Genomic DNA, 17,605 nt, shown 5'->3' on the forward strand with positions numbered 1-17,605 from the left:
GTCAAAGATGGGCTATCTTTGCTTATGCATCATTGCCCAGAGGAGAGGGATATCAACACAGTTTTTACATTTCAAATCTTTGTTTTGCTTAACATCAAAGTTATTTCTAGAGCCTCCTTGTGAGAATCAAGATGTCATTATTCTGTGTGCTGAATGGGGAGTTCGTGAACAACCCGATTCTGGCCTGAAGATTTTTCCCTTCCCAGACAAGATATAAATAGCCAACTTAAAAAATAACATTTCATGCAATTCTCTTTGTTAGAAATGTGCCCAGAGAACAGCCCATTAAATCTGAATAAAAGGTCAAGTCTCCATTTGTGTAATTACATTTTTTTCAAGAGAGATCAGAGAGAACTGTGGCAACATATTGTGGATTAGTATCTGCCACCATATGGCACTTCAAAATGACAAACAGAAACAATGCATATACTTTGTTAAAGAAGCAAATTCTAACCCATTTAAAAAACTGTTTTACAAAACCAGCCCTTGGGATTGAGGACTGAACCTGGGGACATTCTCTTCTATTGCTGTCCAGATACAGAAATATACGAGACCAAGTCCTGGGAAATTATTTTTTAACTTCTGATTCTTTTAGATTCTTTTAGTTAGTGCTAGCTAAGAAATCTTTATAGTATCTCTATGCCTAAGGAAACATTTGAGCTGATTAAATACATGCTTAAAAGGCAAAGCAAAGATACCGCGTACAAAGGTGTTGTAGTCAGCCCTATTAAAATAACGGGGAAAAATCCATGACATTTAAATGGGACAGAGTCTTCATATCAGGACTACTGACAGAAAACAAAACCAAAGCAAGTTGTCTCTCCTCCTCACTGCTTCCCCTTCCTGCAAATCATGAGACAGGCTTAAAAATTAAGAATACGAAAGGAAAAAAAAGAATTTATATTTTTACCTCCTCCTCCTCCTTTAGAACTGCTGAAATGTACACAGGTCTGTTCCGAGGTCTCGTTGCACGATGAACAGCGGGTTTGGGGGGGGCTGGGGTTGTTTGTTTCTTTCTTTCTTTCTTTTTACAGAGCGTTCTCAAAAGGACCAAGCCTTCTGGGGAAAAACCCAACTCAACAAAACCTCGTGCAATGTGGCACGGGTTGAGCTCCGAGCCCTGCAGCGCCCGGCTCCTGCCGGGGCTGTGGGGCCGGGCGGCTGCGGGCAGGGCAGGCCCGGGGCCCGGCACCACCGGCACCACCGGCCCGGCCCTGCCCCGCCCAGGACAGCTCTCCCGGGGCAACGGGGCGGCCCGGGCCGGCAGCCGCTCACACCGAGCTGGGTGCAGGTGCTGGAAGGGCTCTCCGGAGCAGCCTCTGGGCACCGCCACACGGCTCTGTCTGCCCTGTGCCAGGGACTGTCTGTCCCCACAGCAGTGCCCCGGCCAGCGCGGCGTCCCTCGGCTCTCGGTCGGGGAATGCCCTGCTCAGAGCCCTCTGACCGGCCCGGGCAGCCGGGCTGCCTCCCAACTCAGCCCACCGCGGCATCCCTCGGCTCTCGGTCCGGGGAATGCCCTGCTCAGAGCCCTCTGACCGGCCCGGGCAGCCGGGCTGCCGCCCAACTCAGCCCAGCGCGGCGTCCCTCGGCTCTCGGTCGGGGAATGCCCTGCCCAGAGCCCTCTGACCGGCCCGGAACCTCCCAACTCAGCCCTCGCTGCTCCAGCCTCCCCGAAGACAGCGGGATGAAGTAATCGAGACAGACAAACTTCCCCCGAACAAACCGAACGGAGCCGTTGTGATCAAAAAACCTGTGGGAACAAACCGTGTGAAACAATCACGCAGCCCCTCTCCTACCTTATCATTCCAATTACATTCTCCTAATCTACAAAATTGAAAGGTAATGAGCAGTTTTTCCTTAAACCACATTAAATAACACTGTCAAAATGCAAATTTATTCATTAAGTATAAATGAGTGTGTTAAATATTCATGAATTGTTGCTTGCAGTATATAATTAATCCCATGGTCTGTGTGTCCAAAAGCATTTAGAAGATAGAGAAGACGGTGCTGTAGAATGATAACATTTAAAGTATGTTTTTAAAAGCAAAGGTCACCAGCCCTTTGGATTCTAAACTATTACCAGTGGTTATAATTCAGTGTAATACCTCTTCAGCATATACACATGCTTTCATGATTCAAGGTTTGTATCCCCAACCCATCCTGTATAATAATCTGTTCAAGAAAAGAAATACTTGAGAGGGGAAGGTGCTGTTAAATTATCCCATTCACCACTGATACCCTCAAATTAATACAGCACTTTCCACATTTTAAAACTCCTAAGGACTGCAAGGCTGCCCTTAAAAAAATGGTGCAGTTTGACTCCCTCATCCCCTTTTGGGGGGGGGAAGTGAATTCTGACACTTGAACCATCACTAAAGCTGGTTGCCATTTCAAGTATCATGAAAGATAAAACAAAGGCTTCACACTAGAAAAAGACTGGCCTCTTTTTTTTTTCTGTGTCATTTGCAGATATGAAAGAATCCCTGAATCCTGTACTAAGCTTTAAGTATGTGCTCCCATTGATACCAGTGAGAAGTACAGTACATAAAGTGCTGGAATTTTAGGTCTCAATGTCCTTAGTTTAAATATTCACTCTTTTCTCTGCCCTTCTTAAATTCCCACTGCTTCTTTTCATGCAATAGAAACCACTTTCAGAAATTCTTTGTCAGTCTGCTTTGTACTTTTTTGGGGAAGAATCTTTGAGGTGCTGATGAAAATAACTGATCTTTTTCAAGATAGCATGAAGAAATAACAAAAAATAAAATCATTATAGTGTTCATAATAATTCCCTTCACAATCTCTTGATGTTCACAGGGTGCTTACTGTATACAGCTTTCAGCCAGTTGTGCAAGTATAAACTCTGCCATCTCCCCTTCCTTCCACAACACTTGTAGAAAAAAAAAAGTACATGACAGTGACTTGATCTTTTAGTGTATGACATTTTTACCATGCCATTTTGTGTGTGTATGTGAGGGTGTGAATTAATCAACACAATACCAAGTCATTCACAATTCCAAGTAACTAAACCTGCTGTTCCCAGCACAGGCCAGAGAAACCAGGAGCTACAAGGCTCTGCTCTGACAGATTTTTTTCATGTTTTTCCTTGCAAAAACGTAACAAATGGTTTGCAATTTGCATGCAGGCACATTTTGTTCATTCAGAACCAAGAGGATTATCTCTGCATGGTATGGGGCTTGTACTGTACCATGTAGATTTATCCTGCAAAATAGGTGCTGGAAGATTTTTGGTTTCTGTACAGTATGTTCAGGGGAAGCATTTGCTTAGCTCCTTTCCTAGGTCTACAGAACTCATACACAGGACAAGGGAGCAATCAGACTTTTTAGTCGGTGACATCACCATACATCAAGTGTCTTTCATCAATCAGGGCACTAAGATGATGAAGAATGCAACTAGGAGTGTGTCAGATGCTCAATGAACTGAGCATCTTTTCTAGAGTGCTGACAAAAAAGGCAATGTGAGACCAAACTGATCTGATTTGCATCATTTTAAGGTCTATGCAGTAGGGTTTGATGAAATATAAGGCACTATAAAAACAGGTTGAAGGCAAAGTTGGTCACAGAATGCAGGATAATGTTTCATCATGTACTAAAGAGGGAAGCTGTCAAACCCCAAGGCCAGGCAGCTGCAATCCAAGCACTGTTGACATTCAGTTTACAAGACATTTGTGATAAGTGCTTTTCTTGTAATTAAAAAGCTGTGCAAATCTACCCAGTTGTGTCGTAACCAGTACCTTATCTCCTGTACCAAAATGAGGACAGACCTCACCTGTCAAAGACAATTAATTTAGATAGCTCTCCTCTGGACAGGAGAAGAGTTAATCACAAATTCTCTGGCAGAATGTTTTCCTTTTGCCAGTGAAGAGTGCCAGCTGATTGCAATTTAAATCCCCCATACAAAGATGCAGATTTTAGATCAATTTTATGACAAAACAAGCCAAATCTTAATGTTTCATTTTTTGACAGTTCCTTTGCTCACTTTACACATAGTCTCAGAACCCAGACTCCCCAGTTCCCAAATTCTGCCAGTCCTGAGGAGAGATGGGAGCTGCTAGCCCAGGGACTGAGCAGCCCCCAGAGGTCTGGTTACTCTGTGAACAATAAACAGAAGGGCCCAAGCAGATGTGTTAGCACAGCCTACACTTCCTTTGAACAGACAGCTTCCCTCCATCTCCAGTTCACTCCCACCCAAATCCCAGAATTCTCCAGAGGCAGAAGTGTTTTTCAAAAAAGGACATTTAGGGATCATGTGTAGCACAACCAGTTTGGGGAAAAGGCTGGAGATTAAAGATGATTGGAAAGACTGTATGCATCAGTGGCTCTGCTGCATAGGGATTGTCTCACAGATCTCAGACAAGGTCAGGGAACCCTGGACATTGCTTAGGAAGAAGAATGTCTGTGTGATCGTCCAGGATATTATCCTTGTCTGGTGAATGAAGGAAGACAGGAAAAAAAGATTCTGAACATGCAGCATCTGTCTTTTGATGCAGGGGAAAGGATGGCACCATTTAGGTGGTCTCCTGTTCTGTAGAAAGGCAAACAGTCTGGTAGGAAAGAGGCTAAAAAGAAGTACTAAAAGAGGAACTGATTAAAAAAAAACCTAAATCCAACCAAAAAACCCTAGTCTTTCAGGATGAAATTAAGATGGCAAAACAAAAATTAATGAAGAATGCAAAAATAGTAGTTTTTCTATAAAACAATACCAGATAGTCTGGGTAAAAATAAGAAAGTAATTAAAATTACATATTTATAAATTCAGTGTAGCAGGTATTACTGAAATTACATGCGAAGAACTGCTTAACTGAAACATTAAAATCAATGGTTATAACCTATTTTTGGAAAGATCAAGTAGAGAGAGGGAGAAGAAGAGTGGCACTTCACAGTAAAAGAGCCACAGTCTGTTTTCAGGACACTGGCAGCTCAGAAGCAAATTATGTGAATGCAATGGATCAATACTCTAACAGATAAAACACTAGATGGGATAGTAGCTGCTGTCTGCAAATCACCAAATCATGGAAGACAGCAGGAAGACTGGATGCCTTTGCACCTTCTGTAATGTGCAGGAGCAAAAAGGCTGCATAATCATCTGAGACTGCAGCCTGCCCAACATCTGCCTGAAATTTCATGATGCCAGTACCTCTGCTGAATTATTGAACATTCTATATGAATGTTTCTTAAGCCAAAATGGAGAACTCTCCAAAAATGAGATTTTTTTTGTTAGACAGCATCTCAGAAATAATGAAAAATTATCAGAGGCATTTGGTCAGAGAAGTAAATTAATATTAGTGGCAATGATGATAACTTGATTTATCTTTCTGGGCAGAAAGAGAATGAAGCTCACAGTTATATGGATGGTGCAGTCTTTTTACCAACCTGAAAATTATGGAAAAGGAGAATCAGCTCAGAGAGAAAACAGTTCAATAATTGGAAAATGCAAATGTTTATTAGCTAAAAATCAGGAAAGAAAGTTGTATGTGTTCAAAAATTATCTAGAGCAAAGGGTTAATGAAAACCTCTACTTAATTGTAAATCAATGAAATGAAAAAAGAAGGTTAATAACACTGACTATAGAGTAGAACTAAGGCATTACAGATATAATTCCCCCGGTAAGTGTAGCCAAGTTGTAAGGAGAAATTTATGTCCAGAGAATTAAGGACAATATTTTTCAAAATCATTAGGAATCCTGACAATGGTACCATTCTTTATCAGATTGAAGTGGAAGATTTGTTAAGAGTAATGAAGACAAGAAAGAAGTGTTCAATATTTGTGTTCAGTATTTAAGGAAAAGACAGACAATTGATGATACTCTATGAAGATGATAAACTACCAGGCAACAAGAAAAAAAAAAAAGGAAAAAATTAAATGGAAGCTACTAAAGTAAGAAAAATAAGAAACACTTGTGTAGGAAACTTCAAGTAACTTGTATCCACGAGGTTTTCAAGAGCTGACTGCAGAATCTCCACAATTATTATTTCTGCTTTTTGCTAAGTCTTGGAACAATTGGGAAGGTTCCAGAAAGCTAGAAGAAAACGTATGTTGTGTTAATATTTAAGAAGGATAAACTTAATGACCTAGATAATTACAGTCCTGTCAGTCTAAAATTGATCTGGAGTAAAGTAATGGAATGGCTGACAAGGGACTCAATTACTAACTAATTAAAGAGGAGAAATATGCTAAATGCCAATCTAAGTGCAATATGGAAAACAGATACTGTCAAACACATTTGCTGGCTTTTTTTCCAATTGTGAGTACAAGTGAAAGACAACACTGTTGATACACTTGGATTCTATATGACATTTGATGTGGTATTCATGACATTTGAGTTAAGAAAACATGATAATACAAAATTGACATGTCTCACATTAAAGGAATGGAAAACTGGTTAACTGACATTTCAAAATGGCAATTTAAATGGGGAATGATCATAGAATAGGTATTCTGCTGGGATAGCTTTCTGGGCATACGCTAGTTCAAAATTTAATCAGTAATTTAGAGGAAAACACAAAGGTTCACAGAAAACTCAGTCATTACAGAAGAAATTGGTAATAAAAAGAAAATATCACTGAGACTGTTGACAAAGTATTACTGGATGATCTGGTGTAAACTAATAAAGTAAGATCCAATGTAAAGCCACAGGACCAAAAGCTTCAGGAGTTCAGCTGGCTATTCTATGGGGGTTTGAAAGCTCTAAGAGGGCTAATTCAACAATTAAACTATTTTTTTACTTGATTATCTGGTCCTATGACAAATAGTAAAATAAACTCACATTCACATTCCAGGTCACTACTATCATGTCTGGATGTACTTCAAGAGTAATATATCCAACCATCCTCCATTGAAAAAGGATGAAATGAATCCATATTACATCATGCTACTAATATGCATTCAGAGCTCACACTGTAATGGTTCTGAAGTGAACATTACGGTTAATGCAGAGAGTATGCTTGAAAAAGTAACACACAAATTCTTAACAAGCCCCTTGGCAGCATATCAGACTTGAAGGACCCTCAAAACTGAGCATGTGAAAAGCATTTCTTCCCTTTATTTAGTCTTATCCTTATCACAGAAATACTTTTTTTCATTTCCCTTACTCTGGTAGCTGACAAAATACAGCCCAGTTCTAAGTGGTATATACCAGAATCTGGCCCAAAATTAGGTGCTAACAGCTGCTGCATTACATATGCCAGTGCTGAGAGATAAACCCAGAATCTCCAGTCCTTTCACAAACCCAGCTACTCTACATATGTTTACTTCAGCACATACAGACCAAGTTAAGATTTACAGATCAAAGCTGTTGCTTGTTAATCATGTTCTTAGCTGGGAACAGGAAAATAGCAAAGTTAGAGACCAGAGGCTGAATGAGTTCTAGTTCCTTTCCTCCCTTAGCACCATGGGGTCCACTGGGGAACAAAAGTTATGCAGGTCCCCCTCACACTCCTGTCAGCAAGCAGAGGTTTGCACCTTTTCCTGAAATGTGATCTCTCCCCCACGTTCTAACTTACACAGCTCTCAAGCATGTGCTCAGTGTCCATTCCTGGGATTTCAGTGGTTTCACCCCTGAGACATGAACGCTCTGGCAAGGATGTGCCCTTTATGAACAGGACCCAATGGACCTTTTCCACAACGTGCATTTGTGTCTGCAATGGGTTTTTACATACAGAAATACAATCATGAGTTATTGCAAGTGAAGGTTTTGTGGCTGAGTTTACCCAGCATTACTAAATATTTGTAGGGCAGATACCTTAAAATGTCTTTAAAGTGTGTACAGCTGATTTACATTTACAATGATTTTATAAATATATATATTATATATACAGGATTTATTCCAACACCTATAAGAAAAAAGATCTTTGTTTCCTTGGGTTCAGTGAACTGACAGATATTATTATAGTGGCCTGTACATAAACAAGAATAAAAGTGTTTTGCACAAAATCATGCATAAATTATGTCAGACAATTGGAAAATTGTATACATTTATTTACGTTTTAAAATAATCCAGGCACAATTTTGCAAATACACAGAAGCACATTCTCCAAATGGGAGCAAAACCTAAGTAACATATAGCAAAAAACACATGGCAAAACATACAAAGTTAAGTATAAATGGTACGAAAGTTTTTCTTAGTCTACAGTGGTATCTGCTATCAATACACTTGTCAGCATTACAAAAGGCAACCAAAGAATACAAATAACAAACTGTGTAACATGAACCACCTAAAAAAGTTTATGTTAGCAGCATATAGTAGCAACTTTCTAAGAACAGAAGAGTGCTTGCACACTGTATATAAATGCATATATGCACACATATACAGATACAACTGGAAGGCCACAAGAACAAAATTACCCTGGGAAAATGATTAAGGGAATTTTTATGTCTCTTGCAGTATGTAAAAACAATGCATGCATTAGCAAGTACCCAGCATGTTCAGGATAAAATTACATCCACGAGCTGAATCACATTAACTCTTCATCAAACAAAGCACTCACCATGCTGTACCCATATTGGATAACTTTGTCCTATATCACACTCCTGATTTATGGAGCACATTTGGATGGTAAATTTAGGAAGAATCAGGAGCCCTTGATTCCCATGGTCTGACAGGAGGAATCAGATCTCAAATTTGAAAGAAAAATACCCATGGAAAAAAAATACCCTTACAAAGCCTGAGTTATAAGATGGTGTAGCAGGAATTCTACTTTCCTGTGGGACAGTGCAGTACAGTGGCCTCACTTAATGAGCTTTAGTTTGCATGATGGAGAGTTCCTGAGCATGTGCCCCAGATTCCTTCTGGATGGAAGCAAAGGATGTGCTCCAATCACTAGTGGCATTCAGCCCCTGGGATCAAACTAGAGATAAGTGTGGAGATCAGGTCCTTAGCACCAACAGTTTCAGGCTACAGACCCCTCCAGCTAAGCTAATTCTTTGCTAAAACAGACACAGGCTTTGGAAATATGCAGAACAAACATTAATGAACAAGTACCATAAGCTGTATTTACCATGTAGATTAGTCTTAGTTGTTCTTACTTGCCCCTACCTGACAAAAAAGGGACCTTCCCTACAGACACCCACTGTGTTTGCAGACACTCAATGTGTTTGCAGTGTCTGTGTATGCAGGTGATCAGCCAAAGGGCAGTGAGCACACAATTTGATTTTCCTTCAACCATCTTCAGAAATATTATTTTCAGTAGCAAAATTATTAAAAACTCTGCAGGCATCTTAGCCAATGTTCTACATGTTCAATTCCCATTAAAAAGATACTCCTGTAAATAAAAAAAACTTTGGGATCACTGCCCTTCTAACCTCTTAACAATATCTGTGTCAAAAAAGTCATTCCCAAGTTACACTTGGGATGTGAGATTTCCTTACAATAGAACATAGAATTGTGATTGTGAGTGCCAGAGTAGGTTCACTAAAGCAAGCTGAACTATTTCTGATATTTCAGTGAAAAATGTCAAATTTAGTAATTATTTCCTGACTGGTTTCAATGGTTTATTTGCTGCCAGCTGCTAATGGCATTTACAGAGCTCCAGCAAAGTGCTCTGGGCAACACATGATATGAGAAAAAGAAAAAGTACTACTTCTGCTGCTTGAACTAAGTTTACACAAAACTTACATTATTTATTATAGTGGAGAATAAAATGTGCAACATGCTATCATGCATAATACATGGTAAGAACATGCATCAGTTCAAGTTTACAGTCTCTTTCCAGTAAATTAGAACAGCAGTGGCAGATGTTGACAGCTACATATTTTGAGGAATTCCCAGAAACAGCAGCAAGCAATGCAAAAAAAGACATGAAAGCTGTTTAAGACACCCCTGAAACAGTAACTGTTTGTGAGTTAATAACACAAACAATACCAGAACCAGTGATACCTTTCCTATCCTATTCCAAGAACGTGAGTTCAGCACCTGAGGTGAGGCTGTGCCCCAAGCAAATGCCGCTGCTGCCTGGGGAGCGCGTCCCTGCAGCCCCAGGGCACATCCAGCACTTGGCTGCTCCACAGGAGGGGAGGAGGGGCAGGCTTTGACTGGATCACAGGCTGCCTAGGTCAGATGGAGAATGCTTCTCCACTGGGGCTGGAAAGAGCCCAAGTTACAGCTGGGTGGGGATCTACAAAAGCTGGGGGAGCAGGCCCAGATGTGCCACACGTTAGTATGGCTTCCACAGAAGTCCTTTCTTTCAATGGAGAGAGACCTTTTCTTTCTCCTTCAGCCTCTTTTAGAGGGTTTGCCTAGGAGACTCTAACCCAGAACAGACACACAATCTTCTGTAGATTATACTAGACAAGGTTTACAAAAAACTTCCCCCTTCTCCTATGACTTTAGCTATACAGATCACAGCAATAGCCAGAAAAATATAAATCAATCTGGTAGCTGGCTTCACTCCTCTATGGTTAAGTTTCATTCCTGTGCATCCTCTCAGGAAAGAAGGAACAGAATGAAACACATCTGTTGAAAATGAAATGTTTCCTCCCCAAAGGAACTAAATATAGTCAGGAAAAACAGGACTTTTTAAAGTAAATATATGACTGCTGCTCACAGTACATCACAATGCCCACAGACAGCTCCTGTGTGAGCACAAGGTTCACTCTTGTGGGTACCCTAAGGTTCATCATGAACACAGCCCAGGCTTGCTTCAGCACAACTAAAGACACACTATTTCTGACATACATGCAGAAAAAAAGACAGCAAATTCTAAGCATCAATATGTAACATGCTTCTGATTTTCTGCTTACTAAGAACATCATCCAGGTATAATTCACTGAGGTTACTTAATTCTTACTTACCTGGACAGGTCTTCTGGTTGAGCATCTATGCTCTGCTGCCAGCTATCTTTGTGTGGGGTCCTACTTCAGTCCAGCCCATTAGCAGGTGGATAATGGAAGACCATCAGCATCAGCCCTCCAAGAGTTGGATGAGCTTCTCTTTATTAATTCTGCAAAGCATTTTGTGCTTTGGCACTTCCCAGACAAAACACTGCTTGCCCTGGCACCCAGGAGTGCAAGGATTTTACTGGGGTAGGTGCTGTACTCATGAACTTGCCAAAGCCACTTCCATTAGTTTTGAAGAGAGTCTTCAGATATTCCTAAATCAGTGAGTGCTCAGATAACTTGTGTCAGGTTGACTTCTTCATCCCTGGTGGTGTTTATGTGCAAATACTTAACAACACTAAACTTGCCTCCATTTTTTCCTGTAAAGGGCATGGCTTTCCCTTTGCTGATAATTCCTGCTCCAGAGAACAGGACAATTATTCTACACAGGAGCTAAAGGCATTTGAAGAAACGGAACACTTTAGTAAAGTATTTCCAGGAGAGATCAATGGGTACTCCTTGCCTAAAGCACTTTAGGGGCATTTTTTAGAAGCTGGAACACCATCTGCTCCTAAGTAGAGCTCTCCATAAGTCCTCCCCATTTACTGATGTAACTGATAGGAGCAGTCTGCAGATGGAGCCTCCCAGCCCAGATGGAATGGGAATTTGGCTGGATATATAAACTAATTTTTTTCTTTCTGAGAAGAGGCCTTGGTATAAGCAGAAGGATGTGATCTGGACATCTAATAGGGATGAAAAGGTTGGGATGATGCCTGTTATGTCAGTTTGGAAAGAAAAAGCTACACTATTTTATTCAGTCAATTATCTATGAATAGTAATTATCCAGTCAAAAAGATAATTTAAATGAAATTTTCTGCTCCTATTTAGAAATTTCTACTCTGAAAACAAAACTCAGAAGGTAATGCAACATAAAACATAAAGTATATTTACATTTAAATGTTTATTAAAACCAAGCTATTTATGCCTTTTTTATGCCTTCCCCTCCTTTTAAAAAAAGTGTATTTAAATCCCCCCTACATTTTAGAAGAAACTTTTGATGACTACTCAGCTCACTGACGGCAAAAAAAAAAGAAAAGGCCAAAATATTTTTGAGCATTCCTCTCTTAGAAGCAACATGAAAATGCATTTTGAAATCCTCAGGTAAACTCCCTGCTTGTTTTATACTCATGAGTAGTTGATTAAAAGAGGACTGCTTGAATGAATAAGCAATTAGGATATGATTACATTCAGGTAAACTGTAGTAGTTTTATCTTAAAGAATTAATAAGTGATTCTCAGCTGATTTCTTAACTGCTCTCATAAGGTGAACCACCAAGATTCCTTATACACATCCAAGTACTGACATTCTTTCTTTAGTACCACAGCTGGTTTTTAACAGATTTCAACCAAGTAATTTCTTTGTAGAATCATCTTTAACACAGTGGTCACAGTTACTTACTCATATAATAAAAATCATGTAAATATGCATTTAACTTACACTAAAGACAGGCTCATTTAGATAAGGGAACTGATGTTCACTCTCTCACTTTTTCTAGTATGAATGAAGCCTGCTGCAATGTTTCTAAAGTGGATCTGCTCTAAGTGCAAATCCAAGCAGAGAGTAACACCTTTACTTTGCTCTGTGTCACCTAAACTAATTGTGTTCTCAATTTTGTGTACATTTAGATGTTCTTAGAGCTGTATTTTTCTTAGCTATCCTTTGTGATAATGTTTCATGCAGCATACAAGCACTCTTGAAAGAGCTTCAGAGTGAAGCACATATTTTACAACACGTTTATGGTGAATTAGCAAGTATTAATCATCTTAAAAACTTTCTCAAGCTTAGAAACCAGGTGAACAAACTCAGGCAGAATCCTTGTGCTCACTGGGGAGAAACACTCAGGGAGACAAACACTCTGCTTCATGTGGACACTTCCATGGAACTCTGTCCAGTCCAAAAAAATTCCACGTGCAGCACTTTCATTGCAGTTTTCTATTAACCCAGAAACCTTCTAAATACAAGTTCAATTGGCTGATGTTCTTCCCTCAAGGGAATGATAGGATTTCCCAGGCTGCCCTGTAAAATACATGTGGAACATTCTCCCTAATTCTGTATGTCCTGAATTTTTCAAATCCTGCCTTACAATTTTTTATTACCTTTCCATATATCCAGCCACCTATGTGAACTGAACAGATGTGTGGTGATAAATCTGGTTTTTCTACTACAGCTCTTCTTCCAACCATGACCCTTTTTCCCCTTTTGATTTCATCCCATGTTGTATTAGCAGACAACTAATTTAAACTCCAGGGACAAGAAACAGCCACTTTTAATTACTTGTATGTCACAGCATTGCCTGTAAGCTTCAGACACTTAGGGCACCTTTTCTTCAAAGTGTTATACAAGTAAGTTGAAAATGGGAATACTCATCTCAACATCTCAAGAAAGTCAAGAAAGGGAGTAGGAAAATACTATTGTTCTTCTTTTCTAAACAGGAAGGTGAGACATGAAGTCATGCCAGAAACCTGGGACAAAGCCTGTGTTTGAATATAGATGTTTATCCAAGATCATAAGCATGGCCCCAGCCTTTGTCTGACAACCAGAATGAATACTTACAGTACTAAAGAAAGCAGTGAAAGCTGAGCTATATAAAAAAAATAAAATCAGAGAGCTGCATTTATGGTAGAAAATAGAAGAAGAAACACAGATGATACCCTGGAATCACCTACCAACAGGAACAAGAAACCAATGATCAGGAGGAGGAATACTGATTTCCTCCCCACCCTATGAGTTGGAGCAGTTGATGAGAGAATATATATGCAATGAACATATAAAATATAGATTTATATATACAAATATACAATAGGAAATAGTCAGTATACAAATACTTACATGTAAAAATAGTTTTTTACTTTCCCCTTTTCTTGATTTACAAAAGCATACAAAGTTTCCTGTTGGTTAATGTTTAAGTAGTGTGAGTAAACCCTGTGTGACATGTTCCACACATAATTCCTTCAAGTGTTCACAGTATTGGCTATTACAGTGTTGAATCTGACATTCTCGATGTTAAAATATTCATAGGACACATTCTAAAATTAAAGCATTAGTTTAAATACAGTTTAAATAAAACTCACATGTGTATTTGAATTATGGTCATAGTACAATGAGTCTGCTGCAGTTGAAAACTTTCCATGACAGTAAGCTTGGAAATACATACTTAAACTAGAGATGAGTGTATTTTTAGATTCTTGAACTGCCTTTTAATGTGCAGATAATACTGTGAGATGGGGAGTTCTTTCAACTTCATCTGAAGCAATGCAAGCTGATAGAACTCAGTATTACAAATTATCCTCAGTAGGAAAGTGGATGCACAGAACAATTTGCCATCAGAGCTAGACACATTGTCACTTTCTTCAAATCCCCATCAGACAAAAATAAATGACAGGTACCATTGTTTTTGTGTTAAGAATAAATGATCTGGAGCATTCTGCATCAGGAAAGTGCTTTAAATTAAATTAAATTAGTTCTCACAACTCTCTTGTGAGGTAGATAGACACTATCCTTGTTTTTAAAGATGAAGAAACTGGAGATCTAAAATAAATTATGATGGCTGCATGGGAAATACTGTCAAAATACTGTTATTTGGATGTTGGAGCAAGTCAAATGCACAACTGGAGTAAATGGAGATATTAATGAGACAACTTTACACTCACCAGCTTGGGTACTGACAGCAGGCTTGGTACAACAGCCAAAGGTTCATCATGGGCTGCAAAACACAATCTTTGCCAAGTGCCATTCTGCTGGAGCTGAAGTGTGGGACAACAGCTTCAAAAAGCACAAACTACCTAGTCCCAGATGGTGCAGACTGACCAAGGTGGAAGGAAGCTGCATTTCAGAAGTTATGAATTAATCAGGAGTCTTGAGTAGGTAATATCTTTTCATTCAACAGTTGGGTACAGTTCAAGAACCATGCTTAGCTCATCTCTAATTTTACCATAGATGCAAGTGCTCACAATATACTGTGTATCAATATATTCAGGTGTTGTTTTTTGAAATTTACTCACTCCTGGACCTTGGAGGTCTGTATTTTACTTCACATTTCTCTTGTTGAAAATTTCTACTGATACCACAAATGGAACTAATGCTTTAGTACAGCAAATGAGCTACAAATAATAATTTTAAATATCTGAGATGATGGACAATTTTCAAAGGACCACCATGCTCTCTGTGTGCACCTGTATATACAGGAAATCTCATCTGTCTTTAACTGCTCCTGCCTTGAAGTAAAATCCAGTTAAAGTATAAAGTGCATAGTGTGGATTAAAACCCTAAGAAAAAACAATGTGTCTGCCTTCCACAGATGATTAATTTTGCTTAACAGCTGAACCACCACCCTCTTTGTCTTCTGATTTTTAGTTTAGTGTTACCTAGGCTGAGAAAGGCCAGCCAGATGTAAGCAAAACTACTGTAAACTGAGACATTTCTGTAATATGCTGTTAAGGGAGAGTTAAGTAAACCAGTATCAAGACACTGTCCAGTTGGGATGTGTAAATATTATTGTGTGCTTCTTGGCCCACTTAGCAAATACTTTCTTTTCTGTGATAAACCTGTGGCCTCCATAGGGAGCATTTTCATGGAGAAAGTATTCCTCACACTCGTCTCTTCCTGGCTCGTAGTAGTGGTAGGGAACTTTGCGAAAGCCTTCTGACCTAGGGAGAAGAAAGATACACTGCATTACTGTCTTCCAGAAAAACGTAAATCTATAATACACCTGAATACAAGATACAGGCATCCTGGCTTGGATCAGCAATAGTGTGGCCAGCAGGAGCAGGGCAGTGATTGTGCCCTGTTCTCAGCATTGCTGAGGCCACACCTCAAATCCCAGGTTCAGTTTTGTGTCTCTCACTACAAAACACACACTGAGGTGCTGGAGTGAGTGCAGAGAAGGACAATGGAGCCAGTGAAGGGTCTGGAGCACAACTCCCACAAGGAATGACTGAGGGAGCTGGGAGTCTTCATCCTGGAGAAAAGGAAGCTCTGGAGGGACCTTACTCTTCATAGCTGCTTGAAGGGAGGTTGTAATGAGGAGAGGGTTGGTCTCTTCTCCCAAGGAACAAGTGACAGGACATGAGGAAATTGCTTTAAACTCCACCACTGGAGGTTCAAATTGGATATTTGGAAAAATTTCTTCACCAAAAAGGTTGTCAAGCACTGAAACAGGCTGCCCATGGAAGTGATTGACTCACCACCTCTGGATGCATTTAAAAGATGTGCAAATGTGGCACTTGGGCCACAGTTTAGTGCAGACTTGGCAGTGCTGCGTTAACGATTAAACTCCATGATCTTAAAGGTCTTCCCCAATTCTAAACAATTCTATGAATGATCTGAAATCCTGTTCATGTGTCAGCACTTGAGCTCCTTTGCTAAACTGTAAGGGCTTTCATTACATCACGATTTCTAGGAGTTTTCCTAAGGCAGAAGAAGCTCAGTCTATCTCTCAGCATACACTGATCTTACCAGTCAGTGAGAAGCTGAAGGGCTGGCTCCTATGGGCACTGCACATTTTGCTTAACCTGTGATAACTCAGCCCACAAGGTTCCCTCCCCAACCAAAGTCTTCTCACTGGATAGTCCCAGCTGTTGAAACTGGTTCTTGAGCTGGCTGAACAGGGCAGTTATAAAAGTAACATCCAATTTAAGTGGGTAATCTAGTCAGAATCACAGCTTAAAGGGGACATCCTTCTCTGCTGCCAACAGTGCTATCATGCTGTTGACTGGTTTTACGTCAGGGCTATGCAATGCCAGCTTGGCTGAGCTCTCTGAGGACAACCTTAGTCCTGTCACCCCTCCTCCCAGGGTGCCTACTGTGTGTTTTCATAAACAAAGAACAACATATGTTCATTCTGTTCATTCCATCTGGATGACTCAATCAGTGAGATCTGCAAGTTCTAAAAAGTCAGCCTCTAATGTTAAAATATCCTAATTAAACAGCTGTGACTCAAATTCTGTTGTTTGTGACATTTTTTAGGTTCTGCCAGCAATGAGTCTCACACTGGAGTGACACAGAATGTGGAGTGAGAATCTGCACAAAGGCTTGACTTTAGGAGCTCGTGATGTGCTGGACTGGTTACATGCAGGACTTGGACCAGCTTAGGTACAGAATAGATGTGTATGTACTAGTACCATACATACATTGTTCATGACATTTCCTGCTTTTCTGAATGAATGAGGAATAGTTTCCTTTTATATTTTTCTACCATACACAGTAGATTAAAGTATTTAATTTGGACTTTTAAAAATTGTGTTTAGAGTTATACTTCTGACCATAAGATTAATCCACTACCACAGTAAGGTCACCAACAGTAGTTGGTTGGAATTTATGTCAGTTTATGGTGATAAAGCTCACAGGATTTGTTTTATTATCTAATTAGAACCCTCTACTACTCAAAACAAGCCATATATAACCGAGAAAGTTCAAGTAGGTTGCTCAATGGTAGTGAAATGTAATTTCAGGTAACTATCCTGGGCTAATCATTTTATTTCACTTCCAGGTCTATTTGGTATTCAGAAAACAATGTGTTAGTTTTTTTCCTCTGTAGATTTGTTTTAGCAATGGAAGCAAGTACATTTTATCAAAAGAATATGAGCATACTTTGTTTCCAGCTAATTCAGAATCTGCAAAAGATCTTTGATTAAAAATAGCTCCTTATGACATCTGATGTTAGATTTTGTAAATGTTTTTATTTTATCAACAGCACATGCCATATCAGGAGTGAATAT

General features: G+C 39.6%; 1 protein-coding gene across 1 annotated transcript in view; it reads right to left on the minus strand.

Annotated features, from left to right (window-relative positions):
* Nucleotides 1–7,973: 7,973 nt before the first annotated feature.
* ST6GALNAC3 (ST6 N-acetylgalactosaminide alpha-2,6-sialyltransferase 3) overlaps nucleotides 7,974–17,605 on the minus strand; it is a 214,804-nt gene continuing 205,172 nt past the window's right edge. The window contains exon 5 of the mRNA XM_071436486.1: nucleotides 7,974–15,535. Coding sequence (XP_071292587.1) covers nucleotides 15,349–15,535 — 187 coding nt within the window. The 3' untranslated portion in view covers nucleotides 7,974–15,348. The remainder of the gene's footprint in view (nucleotides 15,536–17,605) is intronic.

Source organism: Agelaius tricolor, unplaced genomic scaffold (genome assembly GCF_023055355.1).
Source record: "Agelaius tricolor isolate 1412-34295 unplaced genomic scaffold, bAgeTri1.0.p SCAF_11, whole genome shotgun sequence".
NCBI lineage: Eukaryota > Metazoa > Chordata > Aves > Passeriformes > Icteridae > Agelaius > Agelaius tricolor.